Below are 26,436 nucleotides of genomic sequence, written 5' to 3' on the forward strand. Positions count from 1 at the left end.
GGACGCAGTCTGTGCTGGGGCTGACCACAGACCCTGAGCAGCAGACCATCCAGGTGTGAGTGCACACGAGGAGAAGGGCCCTCTGTGGGTGGCAGAGAAGCTGGGACAGACAAGAAGCTGATTACAGATTTATTACCCATGAGAGAGCAGCCTGCACTCAGAGCTGCTGGCCACCACCCCATTTCTGGCCAAGGTCCTGCACTGAGGTTTGTCTCTGAGCGCCCACCTCCTGCCCGGCCAGCGCCTGTGGCTAGGCCCCCAGGGGAGTCCGGCCCCTGGGCACACAGTCCTTGCTACGGGACAGGTCACTTGGCCAGCTCCTCTGCCACAGCTTTGCGCATCTTGTCCTTGAGGTAGGCTCCTTTCTGCCACTCAGACTTGAGTTCCAGCCACTCATAGTACGGGACCTGGGGAGGCAGGGGCGATGAGTCAGGGCAGGTGGGGACCCCGGCTCTGCCCGCTGCACTGCACACCACACCCCTGGCCTCTAAGTTCCGAAGGGAGAAGCCCACGGAGCTGCAGGGGCCCACGATTACACGGGATCAAGGGTGGCTTCTAAAGTTTCAAAGTTGTATTAAAAATAAAACAAGAAACTCGAGAAGAGATTGTGACAGAACCCACAGAAACCCTTACAGGACAGCCTCTCTCCTGTGGCAGAGGTCTGAGCGGTAAGAACCCGGGGCCGGACCACGGCACGGCACGGCACTCAGTGTCAGGCACACAGCGGCACGTGGGCCTGGGCGCGGGGCGCTCTCACCTCCTCTGAGAGGCTCTAGCTGTGGTGAGGGGAGCAGCACCTGGGGCATCACTGTGATACTTAAAAGCCGTGTGACCTTGGGAAAAACACAACCCCCTTCCAAGCTTCCCTTTTCTCAAGGGTGAAGGGGGAACCCCATGACGGCTGACCTCAAGAGCTAGGGTCCAAGTGAGCACTGGTTCCTCCTGTCACCCAACTGGGGCTGGGGGCTTCTCCCTGTGCAGTTACTGCCACCCAACGGATACTCACATCTACCAGCAGGAAGCCAGCGGCCCGCAAGTGGCGCCGGGCCATCACAAAGCGCCCCAGCAAGTCTTTGCTTCGGCTGTTGAAGTTGGGGAACTCCCAGCGCAGGAAGGCCAGCCTGTAGGGGGAGATGGGGCGCGGCGGGTGCTGATAGCTCTCCCAAGCCCTGGGAGGCAGGAGGGAATGCCAGAGAAGAGCCACGTGCACAGAGCCCCGTGCACAGAGCCCCGAGGGCTGTGCGGCCCGCCTACCTCTTTGCCCCAGGGGGTAGCGGCTGGTTCCCAGAGGGTGGGGCAAGATGAGAGGCCACAAAGTTCCCCAGGGGCAGGAACTGACTGTTGGCGTCCAGCAGCACCTCAGCATCTGGGGAGAGCACAGGGTGAAATGTGTCGGGGATCATTCCTCGGAGACCAACCAGGCTGCAGCCCAGCCCCAGTGATGGACAGAGACCCCAGAGAGCAGAAAGGGTAGGTTCAGAACAGCCCCCAAATGGGACTGCTGGGAAAGGGAGGGGGAGGGCCCTCACCCAGAACCCAGCCGTACTGCGTGGCCACCATGAAGCTGCCCTTGTCCGCACTCCCCAGCAGTGTCTTCAGTGTCTCCTGTAGCTCATTCTGCAAGGGGGTCACCTTCCTGTCAAGGACTGAGGGCCTGGGGACCAAGGCTGAGGCTGGCAAAAGGGGGCCCGTGTACTCGGGGTGCTCCAGCTGGGCAGTGGCGTTGATATGGAGCAGCTTTTGGAAGGTGCTTTGATCCTTCGGGGACTCGCCACCTAAGATGAGAGGATGGAGTGAGAAGGGAGGGACAGGCGGAGGGCCAGGGAGAGCCAGCAGCACCCACACACCCACGTCTCACCCTAGACTCTGGGTCAGGAGCAGCAGAAAGGTCTGCTGGTCACCCACTAGATGTGGACGCAGGAGCAAATGCGAGTGAGCCCTGGCCTGTCTCCTTGATGGTGAGCGGGGCCTGAAGGCTCCCCATCTCCCTCCCTGCTCAAGGCGGACAGAACCAGGCACCCATCCCAGCTACAGCGGTACCTGGGATGGGGCGGGGAGGGGCACGCACAAGGGCTCACCATCACTCAGGAGGGAGGGATGCCCCCGCCACTGCTCACCTAGAAACTGGGCGTGAAGTTCAGGGCGGAGGACAGCCTGCAGCTCGGCCTCACGCGCCTGCTGCAGCACACACAGGGCCCACACCACGTCCACCTGCACCGCTGGCTCCAGGCCTTCCAGCTCTGACCCCAGCTTCTCATGCACCTGGGCAAGGACGGAGTCGGGTAGAGGAAACAGGCTCTGCTCAGTGGCCACAGACACCCCTGGGCGGGCAGCAGTCGGGGCCATGCTGGGGCCCAAGGAGGCTACGGGGAGCCACCCTGGCTGAGGCACCCCTTATGGAAGGTACCAGAAACCCTCCTCACGCTCTAGGATCAATCTGGAAAGCAGCTGGCTGCTCACTGCCACTCCCACTGGCAGGGACCTGCCACAAAGCAACGTCTCCAGGACTGGGGAGGCGTTTTTGGCCCCAAGAGGAGTTGGAGATTATGAAAGGGGAAGCAGCCGGCCAGCTGGGGCAGTGCCCTCTGTGGGGCCCAGGGCCATACCTGGTCCACACACAGGATGCTCTCACCCCTGCAAGGGCACACTTGGCCTTGCCTGCAGGTGTCCGGAGTGGATGGAGGTCTCCGAGCCTTGGCAGGGAATTAAGGAGCACTAGGCAGCAAGACCAGCGGTCCTCCAGCCATGACCGCAAGGCGAGTGAGCCATCCAATGTCTTCCTGGCCCTTGGCTAGCATGCTGGATTTGTTTTGTCCCCAGACAACCGCTAGGACATCTGGCCCTAGCTGGCTCCCTCCACACCCCCATGCCAGGCCTTTTTCCTTAATGCCTCTGCACTCCCTGGGCTTCTTGGCAGAAATCAGGCCTCCTCCCTTCCTCCCACACAGTCCCGGCTGGGCTGAACACCAGCCTGCAGGGGGAGGGTAGGGGACAGGGAGTACCGAGCCCGTACCAGGCTGAAGAACTGATCTTCACGTTCTGGGCGGAAGTTCACGCGGGCGAAGGCCAGGAGCATGTTGCACAGGTGTGGCAGAGTGATGCTCTGGGCTCTGTCCAGGACGTGCTGAGCCAGGTGGGTAAGGGAGAAGGGCAGGATGAGAGGGGCCCAGTGACCAGGGTGGCTGCAGGGCCCTGGCCAGTGCCCCATGCACACCTGGCCCTCCCCCACTGGCCCACAAGCCCTCAGCCACAAGGGGTAATTTACACAGGGAAGTGGGCGGAGGGAGGGCCAGACCCTGTCTTCCCAGAGGCAATCACACACACAAAGAGCCCCAGACAACAGCTTTAGAAACGCCCTTCAGCCAGCAAACATAGTTTTGACCTGCAAGTAAACCTAAGTGCAAACTTCTCTTTCTTCACAGCTCCATTCTGGGGCAGATGGCAGTTAGGCAGAGTTCTGAGTGTATTCTCAGCCTCGCTGTCTGCACTGCTTCCTGCTACAGCCACCCAGAGACAGATGAAAACTCCTACGAAGTTCAGCAAAAGAATGGAGGAAACCACTCTCAACTACATTTTCCTTCACTACTGAGTCACGTTGTTTCTTTCCGAATAAGCCAAAGGGTAAGAATTCTTTACGTGCCACCAGGACGGCTGTGCCCCCGATGAAATGACCAGGGAGCTGGCTCAAGGTGGGGACCCGACACGGGGGTCTGAGCCCAGGCCTCAGGCCTGCAGCCCAGCTCACCTGGGCAAAGGCCTCAAACAGGGGCAGGTTGAGCCACTTAAGGAAGGCGAAGGACTTGGTGCAGCGGGCCACCTCGCTGGACGTCAGGCTGGGCATGTGGGGCAGCAGGTCCGCGGCCAGGCGCTGGAACACCTGGGTCTGGTGGAAGCCAAGTTTGCCTTGGGGACAGACCACAGGATTTAACTGGTGAGGATGGGCAGGCCACCCTCAGGCCCACCCCTGCACCCCGGCCTGGTCTCAAGGAGTAAGAGCTTCGTGTCTGTAACCAAACTTATCCCTGAGGCCCAGCAGAGAGGATCAGGGCCCATGAGTCACAGTGTTTCTGTGGCAGCCTTTTGGGCCAGTGGCTGCCATGGGGGAGGCAGGCACTGAATTTGACACAGCTGCGGCCGGAACTCCTCCCGCCCCCTGCTCCCTGTGCGCAGGGCTCACCGTAGGCATAGGCCAGGTCCAGAAGGATGCCTTTCGTCAGGGAGAAGGGCTTCTGGACCAGGTGGTAAGAGACGGCCCGCAGCAAGGGCACGGACCGCCGGTTCTGAGCTGCCAATGTCACCAGCACCTTCCGCAGCTCTTCAGGGCCAAACTGCTCCACCAGCTCCAGGCACTGTCAACCACAGCCGGCAGGGGTCAGCTCGATGGCCCAAGGGCCAGGGGTCCCATGTAGTGCAGCCCCTGCGAGACAGCAACTGGGCCTGAGCTTACTAAACACAGGCCCCATCTGTGTAGGGTCTGCCCCGGCCTTCACCCCAGGGAGGCCCCAGGCCAGGGGCGCCATGTGTGCAGCCAAACTTATCCCCAAGTCCCAGGGCGGGGGACCCAGGGCCCATGAGCTGCAGCCTTGCTGTGGCAGTCATCTGGGCCAGCCCCCACTACAGTAGGAACAGGGGCTGAATTTGACTTGACTGCGGGGTGGAGACGGGGTGTAGGGCAGGCAGGCATGATGTCTCCAGGAAGCACCAGCAGAAGCCAAGCCACTGGGCAGGCCAAGGCCTCACTTTAGGAGCTGCCGGCCAAGCCTTCTCCAGGTTATGTGCAAGATGCAATTTCAGAGAAAGACAAAGGAGTGGGGCTTAGGCTCTGCACGCTCCCCACTGAGGGTCCTTGGAGCAACCAGCGGGCATGGAGTGCTGCCTGTAGCTGCCTCAACTGCCAGTCCCTTCAGTGCCACGCCCCGGACCTTGTGGACAGAAGCCACCAGGGCTCTCGTCCCCAGTACCTTGTCCTCCAGGCGGTTCATCAGAGGCTCCGAGAGGTGCCCTATCTTCATCATCATGGCCACCACCGTGTGGCCGTCATCGATTTCTGTCCAGCGCCGCTCTAGGTGTACTAGCAGCTCGGCCAGCAGCTCCTGGGAGTTCTGCTCCTGCATGTAGGTGGCGCAGGACTCGACCAGGAAGGCCAGGTGCTTGTACTTGAGCCTGCGCAAGCGCCAGCGGACCTCCTGCTCCACCGAGCGCAGCTCCTTGGAGGTCGGGGGGAGCCCCAGTGAATAGAGGCTTCGGAGCAGCTTCACAAGGGTCCCATGCCAGACGGTGGTAATCTGGGGGGGGGGGGAGACACACAAGTACAGTCACACCTGGGACCCCACCCACCCTGTGCTGTTACAGAGGGGGCCAAGGGTCTGAGCTAGACCCGGTACCCCCTCCATTATTTTAACAGGTGCACCAGGCTGGTCCTCACAGCCTGCTTTCTGGGCCCGATCCCCCAGCTTCCGGCAGGCCCTCCTTCTGCTCCAGTCAGCCAGAGCTGTTTGCTATCATGGCAAGAAGTCAGTGATAAAGAGAAACCCTCCTGGAGTTTCCCTAACACACATGTGACTGGCACGGCCGACTGAGTGGAGTCCCGGCTACAGCTCTGTGTGGCGGGCACGCCTGAACCCTGCTTGCCTGGTACACACAGACCTGAGCCGCAAGCAAATCTGTCAAGTCCAGAGGTCAGGGAGATGTCTGTGGGAGTGTGACTCAGGGTCAAGATGGGACCCTTAGGCCAGTTTGGTCAACTGGCTCATCTTTTGCTTGCGCTGACAATTACAATCTTGAGCTGTTAAAAACATACTGACTTTTCTTTGGAAGGGAAACTGTTGAGACCGAGAAGCCCCACATCCTAGACCCTCTTCTCCAACAAAGCAGTCATAACGTAGTTCCCGGGAATGTGGAGCGTCTGAGGAATGCAACAGCTGCGTTAGAGCAGAGACATCGCTGCCAGTGCACCACTGCCCCAAACCCTCCAGCGGTGTGACTGAAGCCAGCCCAGGTGTCCCTGGGGCCTGACTGTGCAAGAAAGCCCTATGATACGTGGGTAAAAGATGCCCCGTTATCACTGAGTCCTGCCCACCCCCAAACTCCCAGTATCGGAGGATGGACAGCTCAGCTGGCTGGCCCGCTGCCACCACCACGTTCTTCTGAGACGCAGGCATCCTTCCATGCTCCTGTGTGCACCAGGTGCCAGTGGAAGCGTCCTGTGCGGCTTCATCACCCCACGCCACGTTTCCCCACCAAAGTCTCACTGTGACGGCAAAAACAGAACCTGTGCCTGGATAGTCTGACCACTTCTGCCCCCTGCACCACAGCCTCCTCGGCCCAGCTCTGTTTCTGAACAAGGGTGACTAAGCTGTTCTCTGCAGGACATGCTTCCAGGCCTCAGAGGAACACAGGAGCCACTCCAAGAGTTCTCTGGCCCAGACTCTAACCTAATAGAAGTGTGGGTCTTGTCATCTGCTGTGCTAAGGCTCTTAACTCTGCCACTCTCCTGACCCCTCATCTGTGAAACGGGGCTATGCTGCCAAGACAAGGAACTGAAATCACACACATGGGGCGAGGGGCAAACAGAAAAGTTGTTGTGTGGAGGGCTGGGGAGAAGGAAAAAGAATGAATTTGATCTCAACATCACACAAGCCACCAGGAGTTCCTGTTCTTTCTGTACATTTCCCAGATAGTAGGAGGACCCTTTAAAAGAAAACTCGGTCCCCCTGTTTATTTCTAAATACTCTGTTCCCTGTTCATTATTGGCTTGTAATTTTGTTACAATGTCCAGTCTTGTCTCTAAAGCTTCCTTCAACTGTGTGCATGTAAAATGTTCAATAAACAACAACTAGAATTAGTCTTAGAACAAGAAGGGACCTAATTAACATCATTTTTCTGAGCTCATCTTGACAAGAAATAAATTTGTGCTGGGACCCCAATACATACTTAATTGGAACGAAAAGTTCTGCAAAGTAACACCTCCCTTACTACGTGAGAACTGTTTTCTCTATTACCCTATCTCATTAATAGCTGGCCACATCCACTACACTCTCAAAACCTGCAGTTTGGAAAAACTCATTTAGTGCAACCCTTCCTTGAGCTGTGAATCCCCCCATCATCCCTGACAACTGGACACAGGGTTTCAATGCTAAGTGACAGAAGCGCAGGTTCGCCCCTCCAGCGCAGGCCAGGGGAGTGAGTGAGGGCCAACGCAGCCTGAGTGTGGGTCTGCACCTCCTTTCTGCGCCACGGGCCCTCCGGCATCCGGCAAACCGCATGGTGCCTGCCTGAAGGGAGTGCTGCCTCACGCTGAACAGAGGCTGGCCTGAGATCTGCCCCACACCCCCATATACCCACACCCACACCAAGTCCCTCCTCTCCACGCTCATCCTTTAAGGAGCTGACTAGCTGGATCACACCCAGGCCCCTCAAGTTTCTGAGATCCTCCATCATTCCTCATCTCCTCCAGCTTCAAGACTGTGTCCACCATCACTCAGACACTGTGGAGCAGGGGCCATGCAAGTCAGGACTGTATGGCGAGGGGGAGAAAGCACACGAGGCACCGAGAAGAAGCAGGCTCGGTTCCTGAGCTTCTAGTTACTGCATCCTCCTGGCTGTGTGCAAGATGAGGACAGCAACATTCGCCTACCAGGGTTGTTGTGAGAATTAACAGGATGGAAAGCACATTAAAGCACTCTGGAATCTACAAAGTGAAAAAATATCACAGGGTGTTGAGGGTCCAAGCGTACAACAGAGCTCCAGTCTATACCTGGAAAGTGACTGAGTGCTCTGGACCCCAGGCCCTCTGCTGTTTTCTGTTGGCTGAAACCTCGGAAAATGCTGTAGAACCCACCTGGTTGTTGACAAGATGGACAAGTTGCTGAAAGCGGGCATCCTGGATGAGCAAGGCTTTATCTTTTTGCTTCTCAGACAGCAGGCGAGACAGCTGGATTAGCATGAGGGCTGCGTGGTTCTGGTGCAGACAGTGACCGCCACCAAGTAGCTCCAGGAGCTCCTCTGGCCGGGTGGCCTTCTCGATGAGCTGGTCCACCTCCTGGCGCTCTGGGTAGGGAGTAAACACTTGTTCCTTCTCCAGAAGCTCTGATAAGGACCTTGGGAGGTGGGAGCTGGGTGAGGTAGCGGAGGAAGTCAAAGTCTTATGGGCTACCCTGGCAAGTCTCAGCTGGCTGGCTGGAGTCACAGCAGGGGCTAGATGGGTGGCCTCTCTCAGGAGGCACGTGCATCGCTTCACCAGGCGAGCTGTCATGGTGGCCTCGGTGGCGGGGAGGAAAGACTCCTAGCAAGTGATTCCAAAGCCCTGGAGAGAAAAAGGAGAGAGAAGGGGAGTGGTGCAGGGGCAGTTCCTGACTCCCAAACAGAGCAGAACAGAAGAACAAATGAAAGGGAGTCAGCCACAGTTTCCACAAATCAGCCTGACCCTCTCCTTTCTGGCTGTCCACGTGCATGCAATAGCATTTTCCAAAGCAAAAACCTCAGATGGTTTTTGTTTCAGTGTAGAATGTAATGAGATCTCAAAACGCAGAAGCACTACAGCTTAGGTTGGAGAGTTTTTAGTCCTGGTTGCGGAATCACCTAGGGAATGGTTCAACACTTCAGAATCCCAGGCCTGGCCCAAGACTTCCAGAGTGGGAGTCTTTGCAAGGAGGGCTAGAACAACATACCTTCTTTCTTTCTTTTTAATTTTTTTTTGGAGGGTGTAATTATGTTCACTTGTTCATTTTTATTTTTAGAGGAGGTACAGGGGATTGAACCCAGGACCTCATGTATGCCAAGTATGCACTCTACCACTTGAGCTATACTCCCCCCTCCTTTCTTTTTAATTTTAAAAAGCATCCAGAATTAAAAATTATTGACTTACAGAGACAAGACAGAATATTTTATATTAGACTATTCCTGGAAAATCCTGGACATATAATCTGTATATATCACAGCTTCTGTGCATACATTTTAATGCTTAGATATATAAAGGAGCCTCCTCAACTCAAGTTACAGTATTACATCACCTACTAAACACACACACACAACGCCCCCCCCCTTCTAAGGGCAAAACTCCTGAACTAATCGTAGAAAGCACTTCACAATATGGCCCAGAATTGTATTGCCAGTTTTACCTCTTTTTCCTCCCTGCAACACACCCTCATTCTAAACAAGCCGTGCAATTTCATTACACCTTGACGGGGCAGGCAGGGCAGGGCAGGGCACGGGAAGCCCTGCTGCCTCGTTTTCTCACCCTTCACCACAGGGCTCAGGAAATCACCCTCCATCTTTCCACAACCCAGACAAAACGTTACCTCCTCCAAGAATTTGTTACATATCCTGATGCTGCTGCTTTTAACAATTCTGTCTTGCTCACCAGTCTGATTTAATGACCTGGGTGAGGCATGTGACCGGAGCACCACAGAAGGTTAACCTGAGTCTCCCTCCCACCAAAGCAGGGAGCCTGTTTGATCTTCGATTTCCCAGAATTTGGTCTAGGACATTTTATTTTTACATGAACTGATTAGTGCAGCTGTAAAAGGTCTGGCTGGACTAACTGTACATAAAACAAGAAGCCCAGAGGAGGAATACTGGCCCAAGGAATATCCACCATCCACAGAGCCCCAGCAGCGGGGAAGCACTGGAAACGTTCCCGGCTGAAAACTGCCCCTCGAGCTAGGAAAGAAACACGTTCAGAACCCTAACTGGATTTATGGAAGCATCAACCCGGAAGTTTAGTCCTCAGAAGCGAGAGAGAACGACCTGTACCAAGGCCTGCCAGCGTACACCCGGAGGGTCAGTCCGCGCAGGGCTCGCAAGTCTCCATGCGGGATCTTGGAAAGGGGGCGCGTGCGCATGAGCGAGCGCGGCTCTGAATTGGGCCCGGCCCGGCCCCGGCTCCCCACCCCAACCCCCTGCGTCCCAACATGTCCTCCAGGTCTCCTTCCCCGGCCACGCACCCCTGCCTTCAGGACCCACGCTCAAGACCCCCTTCCTCTGTCCCCGAGACCTACGACGCCACTGCCGCCGCTGCCGCCGCGACCGCCGCCCCTGACCTCCATGCGCCCCAGCTCTGTCCTCGGTCCACGCCGCGCGGCGCGCTCGCTTACGTCAGTCGGAGAGCCGCCGGAAGCAAGACTCGCTGCCCGCCTCCTGGCCGGAAGTCACTCCTGCTTCTTTTTTCCTTCTGGCTGGGTACCGTCTTTGCTGAGGGCTGGAACTACGTGATGGCAAGTGAAGTGAGAGAGAAGCACTGGGCAATTTAGGAAAAATGGGAGGAGGGGAAGAAAAAAGAGCCTAGAAACGAAGACTGGAAGGCTTGGGAGACCCCTTTGTCGCTGGTCGGTGCTGCTCCCCACCCCCGGCCCCCGCCGGGCTCGCACCCTCTCGCAGTCTCTAGAGAAGCCGGGCTGTAGATTGCCCAGGGCTGGGCTCGGCTGTGACCACCTGGGGAGGCCGCTCGGCTCAGGTTTGTGGAAATGTAGCACAATTTGCCTAGATCTTGCAGTTTTTCGAAAAAAAAAAAAAAAAAAACAAAAAAAACCCCCTAGGATTCTGGAATTTTATGTACAGTCTCCTGAATTTTGACTATTGACGTTTAATTATAAAAGAATTAAATTGAGGGATAAGCCAAGCAAAATGTTTCTGAGGTCTATGTATGGACTCGATTAATTTTTCTTCCAGCACAACTTTTTATTTTCCATGGAATTAATAATTGAATTGCCTTGTTTTTTGGTTTGATTAAGATTCCATTATTTACAAATTCTACCCCAAATCCTTCGCCAGTTGTCTGAGACTCTGAAGATGTTAGGACACTTTAAGTATGTCACCAGTTTAACCTTACTGAAGAAGTCTCTGAGACTTCTCCAATGTGGATGGAATACCACCACTCGGTGCAGGTGTCATCCTGGGAAGGCCCTTTGCCATGTCCTCAGTGTTCCTTTTGCTTCTCCTGTTGCTAACTCTAATTTCCAGTGTCCTTTGTCATATTTCTTGGTTTATGCCCTTGTTTGGGTGGAGCACATTCTCCAGTACCTCTTTGAGAAATGATGCAAAGGAGGTCAGTTTTAAAGGCCTTGCAGGTTTAAAACGACTTTACTGTATTCCTCCCACTTGATTACTGGTTTGGCTGGGTATTTTAGAAATTATTGTCTGATTTTGAAGGCTTACTCCATGAATCCCTAGCTTTCTAGCTTCTCAAGTTCCTGAGGAGTCCAAAAATTGTGTGTGAGATTCTCGTTCCCCCTTCCTTTCTTCTTTTGTTCTTTCCTTCTCCCCTCCTCCCTTCTTTTCCCTTTGTCTTTTACAAACATTTAAAACTTTTTAATTAAAATATTTAAAAAGTTTAAAAGTTTTTAAAAACATGTATCTTCTCATGCCTAGGCTTCTGATGTTTCACAATGATGTTCCTTGCTTGAGCACACGAAGAGCCCTCAATCTAAAAAGCCGTGAGATTTGTTGTTTATTTTGTTGAATATTTCCTCTCTTCCACTTTATTCTTTCTTTCTGAAACACCCAGATTTGAGTCTTGGCTCTTCTGGTCTGATTTCTGATTTTCTGTGATTTTCCCATCTTGTCTCTCCTACTCTTCATCTGTCTACCTACCTGTTTATTTATTTATTTTTGCTTTACTTTCTGGGAAGGTTCTTCAACTTTGGCTTTTAAATCCAAAATTTGATTTCTGCTGTCATCCTTTTATTTACCAAGAGCTCCATTTTGGCTTTTGAATGTTATTTTTTTATAATATTTTTTTTCATCTTTTGTGATTGTAATATTTTCTCTTTTCTGTGTGAGGATTTTGATGATAGAGATTTTTTTTCCCTAAGTTTTTCTTCTCCCTGTAGAGTTGCAGTTATTTTTTGTTGTTGTTGTTGTTATTGTTTATATTGTTTTGGTTTCTATCCTCGGATATCTGCTCATGTTTAAGAAAGGTGGGAAGGAACTCTCATCCATTGCTGGTGGGAATGCAGAAAGGTACAGCCACTTTTGAGGACAGTTTAGTGGTTTCTTACAAAATTAAACATACTCTTACCATATGCAGTGAACTGAATATTTCTGTCCTCCCAAAATTCATATGTTGAAATCTAATGCCCAGCGTGATGGTATTAGGAGGTGGGGCCTTTGGGAGGTGATTAGGTCGTGAAAGTTGAATCTTCCTGATGGGATTAAGTGCCCTTATAAAAGAGACCCCAGAGAACTCTCTTGCTCCTCCACCTTGGAGAACACAGGGAAAGGCGAAACTGTGGAGATAGTAAAAAGATCAGTGGTTGCCAGGGGTTGCGGGAAAGGAGGGATAAATAAGTGAAGCACAGGATTTTTAGGGCATCAAAAATACTCCTTTTGATACTGTGATGGTGGATACCTGTTGTTACACATTTGTCCAAACCCATAGGGTGTACAAGACCAGAAGTGAACCCGAATGTAAACTGCCGACTTTGAGTGATAATGATGTGTCATAACACATGTACCACTCAGGCAGAGGATGTTGATAGTGGGGGAGTGTGTGTGTGTGTGTGTGAGTGAGAGAGAGTGAGTATGAGAACAGGGGATTTATGGGAATGCCTGTGTTTTGTACTCAGTTTTGCTGTGACCCTAAAACTCCTCTAAAAAATACTAGTTAAAAAAAGAAAGGAACAACTGGACGTGGGTGAATCTCAAAGCAATGATGTTGAGTGAAAGAATTCTTAACAACCGAACAATACAATGCAATTGCCTGGTTAACATATGGTCAAATAATTTGAATTGACATTTCTCCAAAGAAGATACACAAATGTCCAACAAACGCATGAAAAGATACTAATCTTTTGCAAATGAAAACCACAATGAGGTGCCACTTCACACCCATTTAGGGTAGCTGAAATTAGAATAAAACAAAAGCCCAGAAAATAACAAGTGTTGGTGAGGATATAGAGAAATTGGAACACTCATGTATCGTTGGTGGATGTGTAGAATGGTGCAGCTTTGGAAAACAGTTTGGCAGTTTCTTAGAATTACTGCGTGACTCCTAGGTATATACCCAAGAAAATGGAAAACATATGTCAACACACAAACTTGTATGCAGGTGTTCATACAAGCATTATTCATAAAAGCCAAAAGTAGAAAGAACTCAAATGATAACCAAGGGACAAATGAACAAACAAATGTATATTCCTAAAGTGGAAGTCATCCAAAAATAGTACAGATGGGACCTGAAGACAGTATGTTAAGTGAAGGAAGCCAGACTGATGAGACCACATGTTATGTGATTTCATTTACATACAATGTCCCAAAGAGGCAAATCCATTGATTCAAAAGTAGGTTAGTGGTTTCCAGAGGCTGGGGAGATGGAGAGGAGTGTAATGGGGGAAGACTTATGGGTATGGGATTTCTTTTTGGGAGGGTAAAACTGTGCTGGAATTAGATAGTTGCACAGTTAACTCAATGTATGAAGAATCACTATGCTCTACACATTAAAGAGTGAGTTTTATGTTGCGTGAATTATACCTCAATAAAGCTGTTATATTAAAAAAAAAAAAACAAAACAGTGGGCTAATAAGAAGGAACTCTAGCCCATGAGTAGAGCACATTGACAGTGTGCCTCGCTGTCAGGCCATTTTGTGGGGTAACTACTGCTGTCATGTTTTTTTATGTCCTTCCTCTTGGGCTGGTGAGACTTTGTAGAGACATTTCCAGAGCTGCCGACAGTTTGGGAGCCTGGTTGGGAAGGACAACTGGGTGGGAGGAGTGGGTGGTCTCAGGTTTGAGCACACATATGTTTTCTTAATCATTGTTGCTGCAGAGCAAATGACCCCAGTTGTTTTATCATGCTGGTGGATGTTTTGAGGATGCCTTGTCTCTGCTGCACAGGACTGGGGCCTCAATTGAATAGCTAAAAGCCAGAGACAGCCTGGGGAGAGCCCACGTGCGACGGCCTCTCTTGCTTAGCTCAGGAGTTCGACAGTGAGTGCTCCAGCAAACAAGGGAGGCCCCTCTGCCTTTCATGGCCAGACTCCAGAGGCACGTAAGGCCTACATTCTCCATTGATGGAAGTGATCATGGCCCCATCCAGACTCTAGAGGCATGTAAGGCCTACACTCTCCATTGATGGAAGTGATCATGGCCCCATCTAGACTCAAGAGGGAGTCTCCAACCCTGCTCTTGAGGGGAGGATGCCCAAGGATTTGGGGCTCCATTTAGAACTGCCATAGTCACTCAAGGGGGGACCAACTGCCTGTTGTGGAAGCAGCTTCTCCCTTTGTGAATACTGAGCAATCTACGGGTCCTGCTCCCCAGGAACCTTTCTCCCAACGGTTTCCATCATCTCATGATCCTTGCTTGGCTTAATGATTACTTTGGGTGTGTGTTGCTGCACCCAGTTCGTGCACTCCTGTCTTCCCAGCTGTCATCCTGAAGCACCGGATGGCCAGCATCCTGGAGCTGGTGGCAACGTCGCCCTCGATGACCAGCAGAGCTACATCACTTGCCATGTGCAGCTGGCTGTGTGTGGACACAGAGTTCAGTGCCTCTGGGATGGTGGCCACATCCCGGGATGTGCTACCAGACCTGGCTGAGGAGCTGAGCCTGTCCGAAGCCTGGTCCCAGACACCATCAAACTGGCATGGCCTCACCACCCAGCACCAAAACCTCGCACACACGGCTGAAGGAGCCCAAATGCTGCCCTTAGCAAATTCTACTAAAAGAATCAGATCCACAGCTGCTCCCGATGTTCCAAGACACATACCTCACTCTGTCAACTCCAAGTGCCTTAACAGGATTGGCAAATCCATTCACAGCCCTGCTGCTCTGACTGGGAGACTGAGGCCCAAGAAAGGGGTGTGACTCCCCCACCCCATTAGCACCCACCACCCTGTGTAGGAATTATGATCCTTTTTCCAGATGGGGAGATGCGAGGTGCAGGACAGCAACTGCTGATCCAGTGCCCCCAGCTAGGACTGGAAGACATACACGTTAGTAAGGGCCATACTTCTTCCTGGAATTCAGGGAAAATGCCTCCTCCTTTTTTCTCAGGGCATTTACCCTAGAAAACCTGTAATTTCGCATGCTTCCCTGTCTCTTTAAAATGCACGTACCTTCTTTGGAAGACGAGCCTTCCGCCAGCTTTGACCCGAGAATGCTCTCTGGGCATCTCTTTGAAAGGAGGTCGCGCCCCCACCTCCAAGTTTCCCTGGGAGGTGGGAGCCTAACTTCGCTCTTTCTCCAGATAGAGGTCATCAGCAAACGCAGGTGGCTACCCAGACCCGGTGAGTGGGAGTGGGCAGTGTGACAGACGGTGCCATCAGGCCTCCCACTACAGGACTAGTTTCTGATTCTCTTGCGAACACAGATGGTCAGGTTAACCTGGCGTGAAAAGGGTGACATTCCTTCCTGCTCTGCCATCTCTGTGTTGAGCACGGAGTTCTGGCTTAACGTTTATTCAGTAACACATCTGTCTTCTCTCTCATGACTTTGGTGGAGAGGTTTTCTGGGTTGGCAGGAGATTTTGTTTTTAATTCTATTTCCCCACAGTCTTGCCTGCCGTTTGTCAGGAATTCTGCGGGCAGCTGTGCCAGCCCGGAGGCCCCACCTGCTGTCTTTGCCCTCCAGTCTCCATGGGTCTGGGGTATCCTTGAAGCCAAAGATTGGCACACAGCTCTGCCGGGAGGTGGCACCTTTGAGGCTCCCTGGGCTGGTCTTTAAGGGGCTTCTCCAGCATAAGTTGCGTCCCCCCCCCAACCCCGCATCACTGCCTGTTTCTAAGTCACTTCTCCCTGGGTGTCAGTTTCTAGCCACAAAGTAAGAGGAACGTAATGGGGAGCAGATTGCAGAGGGGACACCTCCGTAGGCTGCATGGGACACAGATGTCCCCTCTTTGCCTCCGTGGGCAGACAGTTTGCTGAGTGAATCTACACCGTCCTGTCAGCCTCCTGATGCCTGCCAGGGAGCAGTGGCCTCCAACGGTGGCAAGATACCTGGGGCCTGGGTATGGGACTAAGGCTGTTCTCTGCAGCAGCTCCCTGTTCTCTGCAGCAGACCAGGGTGATCTGTGGCAGGAGAGCTCCCCAGGTCAGGCAAGTTCCAACCCTGGTGTCCCGACTCCTGGTGCTGTGTCTGTGGTAGAAACAGCCAATCCCCCAACCCTGCCACGGGATGGGGCGGCTCTCAGCAGGACAGGGACCTTGGGGACATGTCCCAGGCACTGCTCTGCCAGCTCCAGCCTCCATCACCTCACAGAGCCAGGTGCTTCCCAGACCTCCCCTGGAAGCTGCTTAGAAATGCAGAATTACAGACCTTCAGAATTAGAATCTGCATTTCAACAGGATTCCTGGAGACTCAGGTGCACCCCGAAATCAGGAAGACCTGCAGCCACACCCAGGGGTTCTGGACTTGCCGGAGCTGGTGAAGACAGCGTGCAGGCCCCGCCTGCCTTTCTGACTCAGCAGGTCTGGGTGGTGCCCGCAGCTGACGCTGCTGCCAATGTAGGGACCGGACTTTGGGAACCACCCTAAACTGTCTGCACTTTGAGTCACCTCAGGTGGCAAATTGGCCTGGATATAGGTGTTTTTAAAGGATTGGACAGTCAGAAACGTTCTCACCTGGCCTATAGGTCCCCCAAACCAGGCTGTCCACTCTGGTGAGATAAGTAAATCTGGTCTTTGTTCCCAGCACACGGCTTCAAAAACTCATGCAATTTCCTGAGTGATAGGGATTTCCTTACAGTTTCCTTTGTTTTTTTTTGGGAGGGGGGAGGAAGCAATTAGGTTTATTTATTTACTTTTTATTATTTTATTTTTAATGGAGATACTGGGGATTGAATCCAGGACCTCGTGCATGCTAAGCACGCACTCTACCCCTGAGCTACACCCTCCCCCATCCTTACAATTGTCTTATGCTATTTGTAAATATCCCCTTTCCTGTACCTGAGTTTATGCTAATGAGGTGACTCGGTGTGGGGGGGTCCTAGACAGCTCTAGAAGGAGGCTGGTGGTTAGAAGAACCAACGTGTGATTAGGAGGGCTGCGGATTGAGTTATTCACCTATTGTTAATGATTTCATCATCATGCTTATTAATGAAGTCCCGAGAAAACCTCAGGACACAGAAGCTCAGGGGTCTTCTGGGTTGGTGACAATTAATGTGCTGGGAAGGTGGCCCACCCTGACCCCACGGGGACAGAGGCTCCTGTATCTCCCTCCCCCTCCCTCCCCCATGTGTCTCTTCATTTGGCTGTTCCTGGTCTGTATCCTTTATAACAGAACTCTAATCATAAATATCATGCTTTCAGAGTTCTGTGGTTGTTCTAGCAAATGATTGAATCTGTGGAGGTGGTAGGAACCCCTGAATATATAACCAAGTGAGTAAAAGTGCAGGTGGCCCCCAGGACTTGGCAGCTGGCATCTGCAGTGGGGACAGTCTTGTGGGACTGAGCCCTCGACTTGTGGGGCCGGACTTGAACTCTGGCTGGTCAGTGTCAGAGCTGAAATGACACTGACTGGTTGTGCGGTGGGATGTGAACACTTCCCTGGAGGTTCTAAACCAGGCTGTCCGAGAGTGGCGCCAGCACTGAATCGCCTGGTAACCCTTTGTTCTTTGCTTGCCCCCCCAAGCTGGTCAAGGCCAAGGAGATATAGAGAGAGGCTGTGGCAACCTCTGAGCCTCAAGCCCTCCCTACTGGCTCCACTCCTACTCCTGAACCCACGCTCAGCAACACCTCTGGAAAGGGTCAGACCCTTAGAGCCTGGTGGACAAGTCTCTCCAAGCCCAGAGAGGCCATCATGACCCCCAGCTCTAAGAGCCTGGCTCTACTTCGTCACACGTGTCCCCAGGCAGAATCGCCTGTTTGCAGGAGCTTCCAAGCCTGCTTGGAAGGCAAGGCCTGTGTGCTTGGTCTCTCCTGGCAGGTGCTGAGGGCAGACAGACAGACAGACATGAAGCTGAGTGGGTTTTTATTAGCAGCAGATAGGAGGCATCTTGTGCTGTCTGGATCCGAGAGAGAAGGTTCTTGCTGAGCAGACTCAGGCTGGTCACTCCTGGCAGCTCCCAGGGATGCCCCTCATTGAAAAGAGTCCTCTGCAGGGGACATGGAGGCCTCAGGGGTGGTGGAGCCCCGCCACAGTTGGGTCAGGGGAGGGAGGGACACTGCAGGTGGGCCAGTAAGCCCTCCACACCCACCCCTCCTGGGCCCTCACCATCACCCGCAGGCAGGCCGGCAAGGTCACAGGTGGTAGGGACTGTTATCAGGGAACCACGTCTCTGGGCTCCTAATTCAGAGCTCCTCCCCAGGCTTAAGTGGCAAAGGCACAGACTTGCAGGTGGGCCCACCCGGCCGGACCAGGTCCCACCAGGCAAGTCTCTGGGTTTCTCTGAGCCCCTTTTGCTAGTCTGACACCCTCTCTCTAACCCAATGGCCACACTGAGCGCCCGCAGGGGCCTGCAGCTGGCGCAGGCCCGGGTCACGCCGCCTCCTGAGCCCCCACCCTTCCATGCATCTTATTGCTCTTAGAGCCTTGCAGAGGCCACCACGGTCGGCGCAGGCAAAGGGAGAAAGAAGGGTGGTGGCTGGGAAGGTGGCCTAGGAGAAGGGTCTCTGAGACGCTTGCCTGTGACGGGGTCCAGACACCTCATGGCACACGAACTGAAGCAGCATTTCTTGTTGCCCTCACACTGGTCGTCCCTGGAGCAATCGTTTTTCTCCAAACAGTGCTTTGCGGTCAGCGGGGTCTGCACCCAGGGGCAGCGGCCATCCTTCAGGACAGGCTCTGGGGAAGAGACTGGCCAGGCCGTCATCACCCACTGGCCTGCTGGGGCCGCCCCGCAGCTGGTCCCCCCTTCCCTCCCCCTTGGTGGCCTGGAGCCTTCAGGGCCCAGGCTGGGAGGGAGACTGTGGCCTGCGGGCCCAGCAGGTGATGCTGGGAGGAGGCGGGCCAGCCTCAGCTGGGCCTCAGGTGGGTGAACCCGTGCCATGGCCGGGCCGAGTTTATGGGGCTGCTGGGGGGCTCACCGAGAGAGGGGTGTGGAGTGCAGACTCAAGGAGGACCCCTGACAAAGCTGGTTCCTCCCTCTGTCCAGACGTGGCCTTACCCATGAGGGGGACTGTGCAGGATCGGCTGCAGGGGCTCCTGGCGCAGCACTTGGTGCCTTGGGGACAGCTCTCATCGTTGACACAGGAGATTATGCAGGCGTTGTCCTCGGAGGAGCTGAGCTCTGGGCACACGGCCTGCCCTGCACACGAGACCAGCGGGGAGGTGGGGGGCTGGCTGGATCCCACCTCCCCTGGGGCGCCTCAGGAAAAAGCAAGGTGGGGCGCGGACAAGAACCTTGGGGAGTCCGGTCTCCAGCACCCCAACACTGACATTCGACATGGCTGACAGAAGTTGTGAGTCAGCTGTGAAAGTCAGGAAATGAGGCCACAGGCCCACTGCAGGAGGTGGAGTTAAGACCCCGAAGGGCCGAGGACAGGATCCCCCCACACCCAGCTAGCTGCCCGGTCACTTTGCATCCCGGGACGGTGGCCTCGGCCCTGCAGCTCTTGGCCCCCCATGCATGGGCATTTCTGGGCAGCACCCCACCCTTCTGTTGTCACTGATACCCCAAGGGTGCACCTCCCTCGTTCTGCTCCCTCTCTTGTCCTGGTCACCAAACTGTGAGGCCTGGGCAGCATTTCGGGGGGTGGGGGGACCTGGAGCAGAGGGAGGGCAGGATGCCCCTCCTGGGCTTACCTGGCAAGGAGAGGGCTGGGGCCAGTGCAAAGGCAGCCTCCAGGGAGAGCAGGGCCAGGGCCAGGCTGGCAAGACAGCGCATGGTGGCAGGTGGCAGGCAGGTGACAGATGGTGGCTCGTGGCCCTGGGGCACCTTTAAAGGAGGAGGCGGGAAGAAGAACACGGTGGGGGAGGGTGAGTGGCTGGCCCTGCCCCAGTTGGACCAAAAGACTTCCAGCTTGGACCGACCCCAGACTGGGCGGCCACTGCCTTGGGCCACGTTTTTAAATAAAAAAGAATTCCTCATAAAGTGGATCCATTTTTTTCCACTTTGAAAGTAATGCATGTTTATTGTGAGCATTCAAAAAATTAAGGGCAGACAAAGGAAGAAATAGAATCCGCAATGACACAACACAGTGGTCGTGGATAGGCCCTTCAGGGACAGGGAGTGACGTGTCCAAATCAGCACTCCGTCCGCCGGGAGAGGAGAAGGAGGAGGAGCCCGGGTGTGGGGGGACCTTGGAGGGCATTTTATTCCTCCTGCAGTATCTTTTTGTCTTTTCCCGAACTTTCCACGGCAAGAACGAGTCGTCTTGTACTTAGGAGCCGTATGCTCTGTGCAGAGGATGTCGGGCGTCTTAGAAAGGGAGGGGCAGGCAGGTTCAGGGTCGGGGCTGTTTCTGCGCAGGGCAGACACTGGGAAAGCCTATTCCCAGAAGGGCCCCGCCTGTGTCCCTGTGTAGGGACCGGGGTGGGGACAGGATGATCACTCAGGCTAGGTGCCCTCCTTCTCCGGGGAATTTCCTTGATCCTTTTGCCCTGAGGGCTTGGACAAGGAAGGTGTGCCCGGGATGACTGCGTGTGCTGGTGGTCAGTGCCCACCCCTGGTCCAGGCCCCACTCCTCTGCCTGGCCTGTGGCTTCTTGGCCTTGGACACAGAGCCCCTCAGTACTTCTCTGGGGCCCTCAGCCTGGACTGCATGCAGTTCCAGATGCCCAGAACACCCTTCCACTTTGACAGGCTGCTACGGTCCCCCTGGCTCACCCCGCTCCAGGCCCCAGGCCCCAGGCCCCAGGTAGCACCATCTCAGTCCCTACAAGGCCTCAGCAGAGTTCTAGGACCTCAGTCCAGGCCCCTCCCTGGGTAGCCAGCACTGAGCTTTAGCGACTGGGGTCTAGAGGTCCTGGCCGATGGCGACTTGCTATGTTTTGGTAACTTTGCATGTTGGCAGGTCACAAAATGTCCCCTCTTCAGCTGTTTCCCCTCCTGCAGCCTTGGAAGGAGGCAGAGCACAGGCCAGAGGGAGACACTGAGGTTCAGAGAAGCGAGGGGTGGCCAGGCCACGGTCACTCACTGGCAGACCCCACTGGCCTTTCTCTCCCTGTTCTCTGTCCCTCCCCTACACCATGGCCAGGAGGGCTCGGGGTCCTCCTCTTTCAGATGGTGGGTCCAAGGCCAGAGTGACCACACCAGGCCGTGGGCCATAGCCTCACACTGAGTTGCCAGCCTCTGGCTCCCTGGGACACGGCCCTTGGCCGCAGACATAGAGTCACAGGTTCGGGTCAGGGTTTGTCCCTTCTTCCCGGACAGTGGGGCTGTCTGCATGCTTTGTGGGCTGCCTTATTCAACAGGTGGGAAAACAGTGTTGGTAAGGATACTAAATACAAAGATTTTCCTCTTTTCCATGTCTCTCTCTTGCTTTAAAAATTGGTGCATAAACAATGTGTTAACCTAACTAAATAAAAATTCACTGTTTACATGGTTAGCGTGAATATTACCATTCACCTTTCTATTGTGCAATGCCAGTTTAAATGCCAACAGGAGAGCATTTAATTCTTATGCGGAATCACCAAAAAATCGCACACTTTACATCCCTGGATAGGATGGGCACATGTATTTCATTTTGCACAAAGCTTACTCAACTGCTTTCCCTTCATTTTTTATTTTCCTTTTATTTTCAGATTCACTCCTGTTCTGAGGAATCAGTTTCCTTGTAAGCACTTTCATTTTTTCCTGACACAGTGAACTGGTTGACTGCTTTCACCAGACTGGACTTTCCCACCAGCCTGGGCGGGAAGGGCATTGAGGCCAGACCCTGCCTGGAGGTCTGGTTTACTTCTACCGCCACTCATTTCTAGATGTACTTTTATATTAATGAGGACAAAAGTTGCATTCTTTATTTTTATCTTTTGGGGCCATGAGGGCTGTTAGCAGATCCCATCTCAGAATGTATTTTTAATGACTACAAATGCCACTGGCTAACATTGAAGTTGTGCCTCACATTGAAGGCTCAGGGTTTAAGGCCCCTGGGTAAACCCATTGTGAAAGGAGTCTGTTCTTGGGAATCAGGCTCTGGTCTCATTTGCTGTGTGACCTCAGACAGGTCATTTCCCTTCACACACCCCTCAGTTCTCCCACCTATGAAATGAGGCCACAACAACATCTGTCATAATTGCTGGTGGATGCAGCTGGTCAGTGGTGCAGGCAGTAAAAGAATTTACCAAAGACAAAGAAATGTTTAAGAACAAAGGAAAAGTTCAATAGATACGCTGCTACAGGCAACAGTGGGCCACACAGGTGAGAGAAGCTTGTGTGAGCCCCGGGGGTCTGTTGCTGAAGTCTCTTATGGGAAGGGGTGGTTGGTGAACAGGGGGGCTGTGTGATCAGCTCGTGCACACGTTTTTTGTTGGTTATGGGCGAGGTAAGAGAGTTAGGGTCCGTGAGGAGACAGTGGGATTTACGATTCCGATAAGGAGGAAACATGGGCTGAGACAAGTCAGCTTGAGCTATTGTGAGGTGAGCTATTGTGAGGTTAGCCATTTCCCAGGGTTCTTGATTCTGCTAGGACAAACACACGTCAGAAAAGGGTGTACTTTGTTTTTTAAGGAATTGCAGATGGACATCATCCGAGAGCCTAGGAGTGGGCTTTGAAGGGCCTTGGCAGACACCAGTTGGCACCACAGTAATGGGGAGGTGTGAGGATTCCATGGGGTAAATAATAATGAAGATGCCTCCAAATCTAGAAAGCCTTCTACAGATTTTAACTGAGATCATTTAGAAGATAATTAAAAAGTTTTTTTAATTAAAAAATAACATGCGTTGTAGAAAACTTGGACAGTTCAGAAAAGCTTGAAGAGGAAAACAAAAATCACACATGGTCCCTATGCCAGAGTCACCTTGTTGATGTCATGGTTTGCCTGCATTCAGTGTTTTCCTTCACAAGCACGTGTGTATATGTCACAACCCCCAGTCTCGTGTCCCTGGGGCTGTGCTGCAGGTGTGTAGATCACATTATACTCTAAGCACTCCCATGCCCTCAGGACTTCTGGAAAACACTGTGGTCAGTGGCAGAGAACCAGGTCACTTCATTAACCACCATTAACCCATTTCCTCAGCTTCTAAGGGAACCCTTTACATTACGTGATGGGACTGTGCTTCTCAGCTGGAGGGGGAGTGGGGGCCTGCTCTAATAGCCTGGGGATGGGAAGGCCATGGCCTGGAGGGGATGCCTGCCCTGTGGAGTTGCGGGGAGGGGAGGAGTGAGAGCTGTTGGTGGGCCAGGCCTTTGGGCAGGTGGGTGGCCCTGAGGACTAGACAGAGAAAATGAAGTTTCCAGGAATTGTGTTTCCCCTGGCTCAGCAGCCTTGGGGCAGGGACACGGGGTTCTTGAGCCCTGGGGGTATCTGCCGGCCCCACTGGCCTGGCCTCAGCCCAGATTCTTCCAAGACCTGCAGGCCTTTCCTCTCCCCACAGCTCCCATGTGCCAGGATGGGTGGGGAAACTGAGGCCCTGCTGTGATCACCTGGAGCATTAGTTACGTGGTGGGCTAAGCACATAGGGTCCCCACTAGTCTTATGGGGTCAGCTGGCTCGAGCTTTCCTCCAAACTCTCATGCCCAAGGCCAGGTAGGGGAGGCCACACCATTCCACACACTCACACGCCCCTCACTGTGGGGGACCATCTTGGCCCCTGGGAGGGGAGGTCCCATCCTCAGCCCTCCTCATTGGATCTCTCACAGCTTGTGAACCTTTCCATGCCCTGATCTCACTGAGTCAGTGCACACAGTGGTTGCTCCTCCTGCCTCTTGTCCCTCTCCAGAAAGTTCTTTCCTTCTCTAAGTCTCAAAGTTCTTTTGGCACCTCCTGCTCCGGGCTTCTGGGTGTGGGGCTGTCGGGAGCCCTGCCCGTTCGCTCTTGTCCCAGCAGCACCGCAGCTCCCTTAGGCTGTAAGAGGTCCGTCGGGTTGGTTGGACATCCAGGCAAAGGGTGGGCTGCAGGGGCTGCTGGGCAGTCCTTGTAGAGGAAGGCCTGGGTGGCAGGGTTCAGTGTCCTCACTCGTCGCCCGTTCATCTAGGCTAGTCATCTGACCAGGACACTAGTGAATGAGGAGCAGCCCTCTTGCCCCAGGTGCAGGTATCTCCTTGGCTGGGGGCCTGGAGGCTGAGAAAGGATGAAAGGTGTGGACAGTCCAGGGGCCAAGAGGCACGGTGCTGCAGTTAGCAGATGGAGGGACCCCCTAAGTAAGGAAGCCCACCGAAGTGTTGGTCCCTGACACTGGCTGTGAAAGAAATAGTGCAACAGAGGCAGAGGGACAAAGTGAACAGCCACTCTATTGCTCAGAAGAGGAACAGGAAGGAAAGAGCTCAAGCATGCAAAAGGAAAGAAAAGCACTTCAGAGGGGGAAGGGAGCACTTGAGCAGGGAGCTGTCAGCCAAGCTGGCCGGCAGAGACAGCTCCAACCCCAGCTGGGCCACGTGGGCTCTTATAAGAGGCTTGTGCCATCACATCCTCCTTCCAGGTGTGCTGGAGCCAGTCAGTCCTTGTAAGAGCTTTTCATTCTTCTATGCGCTTTTCTGGTTGTTGTCATGGCAGTCATCAACAGTCATAGCGCTGGTGGGTGTGCTGTTGAGCATGCTAATATGTTACAATGAGCGTGCAATGAGGCTCACGGTCCACTGGAAGTCAAATCCTCCACCATCCTGGGCTCCATTGGTTCTAGCCAGTTCTTGTTTCTACTCATTGCAACTGCCTCCCGAGACTTAGAGAAGAGTAATTGGTTTCTGTTTGGGGGAGGGGCAGGGGTATGATCCTGGGAGCAACAGCCTTGGTTACAAAAAGGAAAGTTGCTTTTGTGAACAAAAAATATTGCTAGCCAAAGAAAGAATGCTGTGGCCATCAAGTCATCCATCAGCCACTACTGTCATCCCTGACAGTGAGGAGAGTGAACTCAGGATGCAGACAAGCAGGCAGCCCGGCCTCTGCAGCCACTGGTGCCTCCAAGGGAACTCAGGATGTGGGAGCACAGGATACTGGCTCTGGATAGCTAGAAGCATATCAAAGGAAAGATTTCAGTGAGCCCAGACTGACATAAGATACAGAATGTAAAAGTTGAGAGTTATGTTTTATTAGGCGGACTTTCTGAGGACTTAAGCCCGGGATGACAGCCTCTCAGATCGCTCTGAGGGACTGCTCCCAAGTGGCAAGGTGGAAGCCAGGGTAAATAGGAGTCTTTGCAACAAAGACCAGGTAGTTGGAACATCAAAAGATGACTGTTAATTTAAGAAAACCAGATAGCTCAAGTTAAGGAATTTAGCACTTTTTTTATGTGTAGGAAGGTGCAAAGGCCTGGGCTCATTGGAATCATTCCTTTGAGATGCACTTCGTTATCTGGGCCAATAACCTGTTCTTCCACATCCTGAGTTCCCTCCGGGTGTATGATTGGGGGTGGCTGCAGAGGCTGGGCTGCCTGCTTGTCTGCATCCTGAGTTCCCTCCACTCACTGTTGGTGGGGATGGGGGTAGGGAGGGTGGCAGTAGCAGCTGATGACTTGATGGCCACAGCATTCTTTGTTTACTGATATGGCTGGCTAAAATTTTCATTCACAGAAGCCAGAGGCTCCCGCTTTACTCAACAGACTCTGTAATCTGACAGCCCAGTCACCTCCCATTATTTAAAATTTTAATTTTTGTTGTCAACATTAACAGAATTGGGAGACTTTCCATTAGAATCTAGCTTCCTGGTGTGGAAATGAACAAAATCAACCAGATGAGGAAAGCAGAGGTGTGTGTGCAGGGCTGGCTGTGGGAGGGAATCGCCCCCAGCACTCGGTTTGGCAGAGACTCAAGGGCAGGCAGGGGAGTGAGAGAGCTTCCTGGAGGAGAGAAGGGGCTCAGGTGTGCCCTGATGGGACTGTGGGTCTAGGGGAGCTGGGGGCACTCTAAGAAGGGGGGTGTCCCACGTGATTGGTTGGGGAAGCATGTTTGGCTTTCTCCGGTTGGTCCTGAGTTGGAAGTAGGGACAGAAGTTGGGGAAGTTATTGACCAAGTCCTGGCTATTTGGGGTCAATTTGTCAGAGCAGGCAGATAGCTAGATACGAGCAGAGAGAGGCGAGTACCAGCGAAATGGCAGGAAACCATGCATCTTGTGAACAACGGGGTCCTTGGGCAGACAAAGCAGGAACTTCCGGGCTAACAGGAAATCACACATTGTGGGGTGACAAGGATCCTAGAGGCAGACAAAGAAAGGTGGGAAAAGGCAAGAATCTCTGGTGTCTGAATGTCACCGTTTGCTCATTATGCCTTGATTATAATAAAATTAGCCTTGCAGATTAGTAGTACCCACAGGCATTTATGCCATGACACTTCTGATCAAGACTAACTCAGGACAGAAATCCCTCTCCGGAAGGTGGAGCTGCGATAAAAATCAGGAACTATGACCTGACACCAAACCTACCAAAACATGATCTCAGATTTCCCGTCTCCGTAACCGTGAGAAAATTAGT

The 26,436-nt window shown here is 53.2% G+C and overlaps 2 protein-coding genes and 2 non-coding genes across 8 annotated transcripts; all 4 read right to left on the bottom strand.

The window, feature by feature from the left end:
* Window positions 1-112: 112 nt before the first annotated feature.
* TBRG4 (transforming growth factor beta regulator 4) lies at window positions 113-10,152 on the bottom strand. Of its 5 annotated transcripts, none has more exons than XM_006175128.3 (11): window positions 9,999-10,151; window positions 7,841-8,305; window positions 4,962-5,285; window positions 4,178-4,349; window positions 3,746-3,903; window positions 3,014-3,124; window positions 2,118-2,262; window positions 1,530-1,775; window positions 1,255-1,366; window positions 1,007-1,121; window positions 113-407 (listed from the first exon to the last, which is right to left on the bottom strand). In XM_006175128.3, exons 2-11 carry the CDS (start codon window positions 8,252-8,254, stop codon window positions 306-308), a joined length of 1,899 nt encoding a protein of 632 aa, XP_006175190.1. In that variant the 5' UTR covers window positions 8,255-8,305; window positions 9,999-10,151; the 3' UTR covers window positions 113-305. The 5 variants fall into 5 exon arrangements, with proteins under 5 accessions (XP_006175190.1, XP_014406480.1, XP_014406481.1 ...); XM_014550994.2 differs by having other exon boundaries at window positions 10,041-10,105; XM_014550995.2 differs by having other exon boundaries at window positions 9,945-10,038.
* Window positions 3,999-4,133, bottom strand: LOC116665163. Its single transcript, XR_004321721.1, has one exon. It is a non-coding gene; the product is annotated as a small nucleolar RNA SNORA5 (small nucleolar RNA).
* LOC116665164 lies at window positions 4,517-4,652 on the bottom strand. The gene has a single exon (XR_004321722.1). It is a non-coding gene; the product is annotated as a small nucleolar RNA SNORA5 (small nucleolar RNA).
* An 8,305-nt stretch (window positions 10,153-18,457) lies between the features above and the next one.
* LOC102503791 (whey acidic protein) lies at window positions 18,458-19,793 on the bottom strand. Its single transcript, XM_006175138.2, has 3 exons — window positions 19,678-19,793; window positions 19,040-19,180; window positions 18,458-18,717 (listed from the first exon to the last, which is right to left on the bottom strand). The coding sequence occupies exons 1-3, from the start codon at window positions 19,757-19,759 to the stop codon at window positions 18,458-18,460; spliced, it is 483 nt and encodes a 160-aa protein (XP_006175200.1). The 5' UTR covers window positions 19,760-19,793.
* Window positions 19,794-26,436: the final 6,643 nt, after the last annotated feature.

Source organism: Camelus ferus, chromosome 7 (genome assembly GCF_009834535.1).
Source record: "Camelus ferus isolate YT-003-E chromosome 7, BCGSAC_Cfer_1.0, whole genome shotgun sequence".
In the NCBI taxonomy this organism is placed as follows: Eukaryota; Metazoa; Chordata; class Mammalia; order Artiodactyla; family Camelidae; genus Camelus; species Camelus ferus.

What these genes read in the sequence shown, in the direction of transcription:
- TBRG4 (XM_006175128.3), bottom strand. Translation starts at nt 8,254, where the DNA reads ATGACAGCTCGCCTGGTGAAGCGATGCACGTGCCTCCTGAGAGAGGCC. An exon ending in TGAACCGCCTGGAGGACAAG is followed by an intron (nt 4,350 to 4,961) that starts GTACTGGGGACG and finishes TGTGGTTGACAG; the next exon opens with TGCCTGGAGCTGGTGGAGCA. An exon ending in CTACCCCCTGGGGCAAAGAG is followed by an intron (nt 1,122 to 1,254) that starts GTAGGCGGGCCG and finishes CTCCCCCTACAG; the next exon opens with GCTGGCCTTCCTGCGCTGGG.
- LOC102503791 (XM_006175138.2), bottom strand. Translation starts at nt 19,759, where the DNA reads ATGCGCTGTCTTGCCAGCCTGGCCCTGGCCCTGCTCTCCCTGGAGGCT. An exon ending in CCCAGCCCTCTCCTTGCCAG is followed by an intron (nt 19,181 to 19,677) that starts GTAAGCCCAGGA and finishes TCTCGTGTGCAG; the next exon opens with GGCAGGCCGTGTGCCCAGAG. An exon ending in CTGCACAGTCCCCCTCATGG is followed by an intron (nt 18,718 to 19,039) that starts GTAAGGCCACGT and finishes TCTCTTCCCCAG; the next exon opens with AGCCTGTCCTGAAGGATGGC.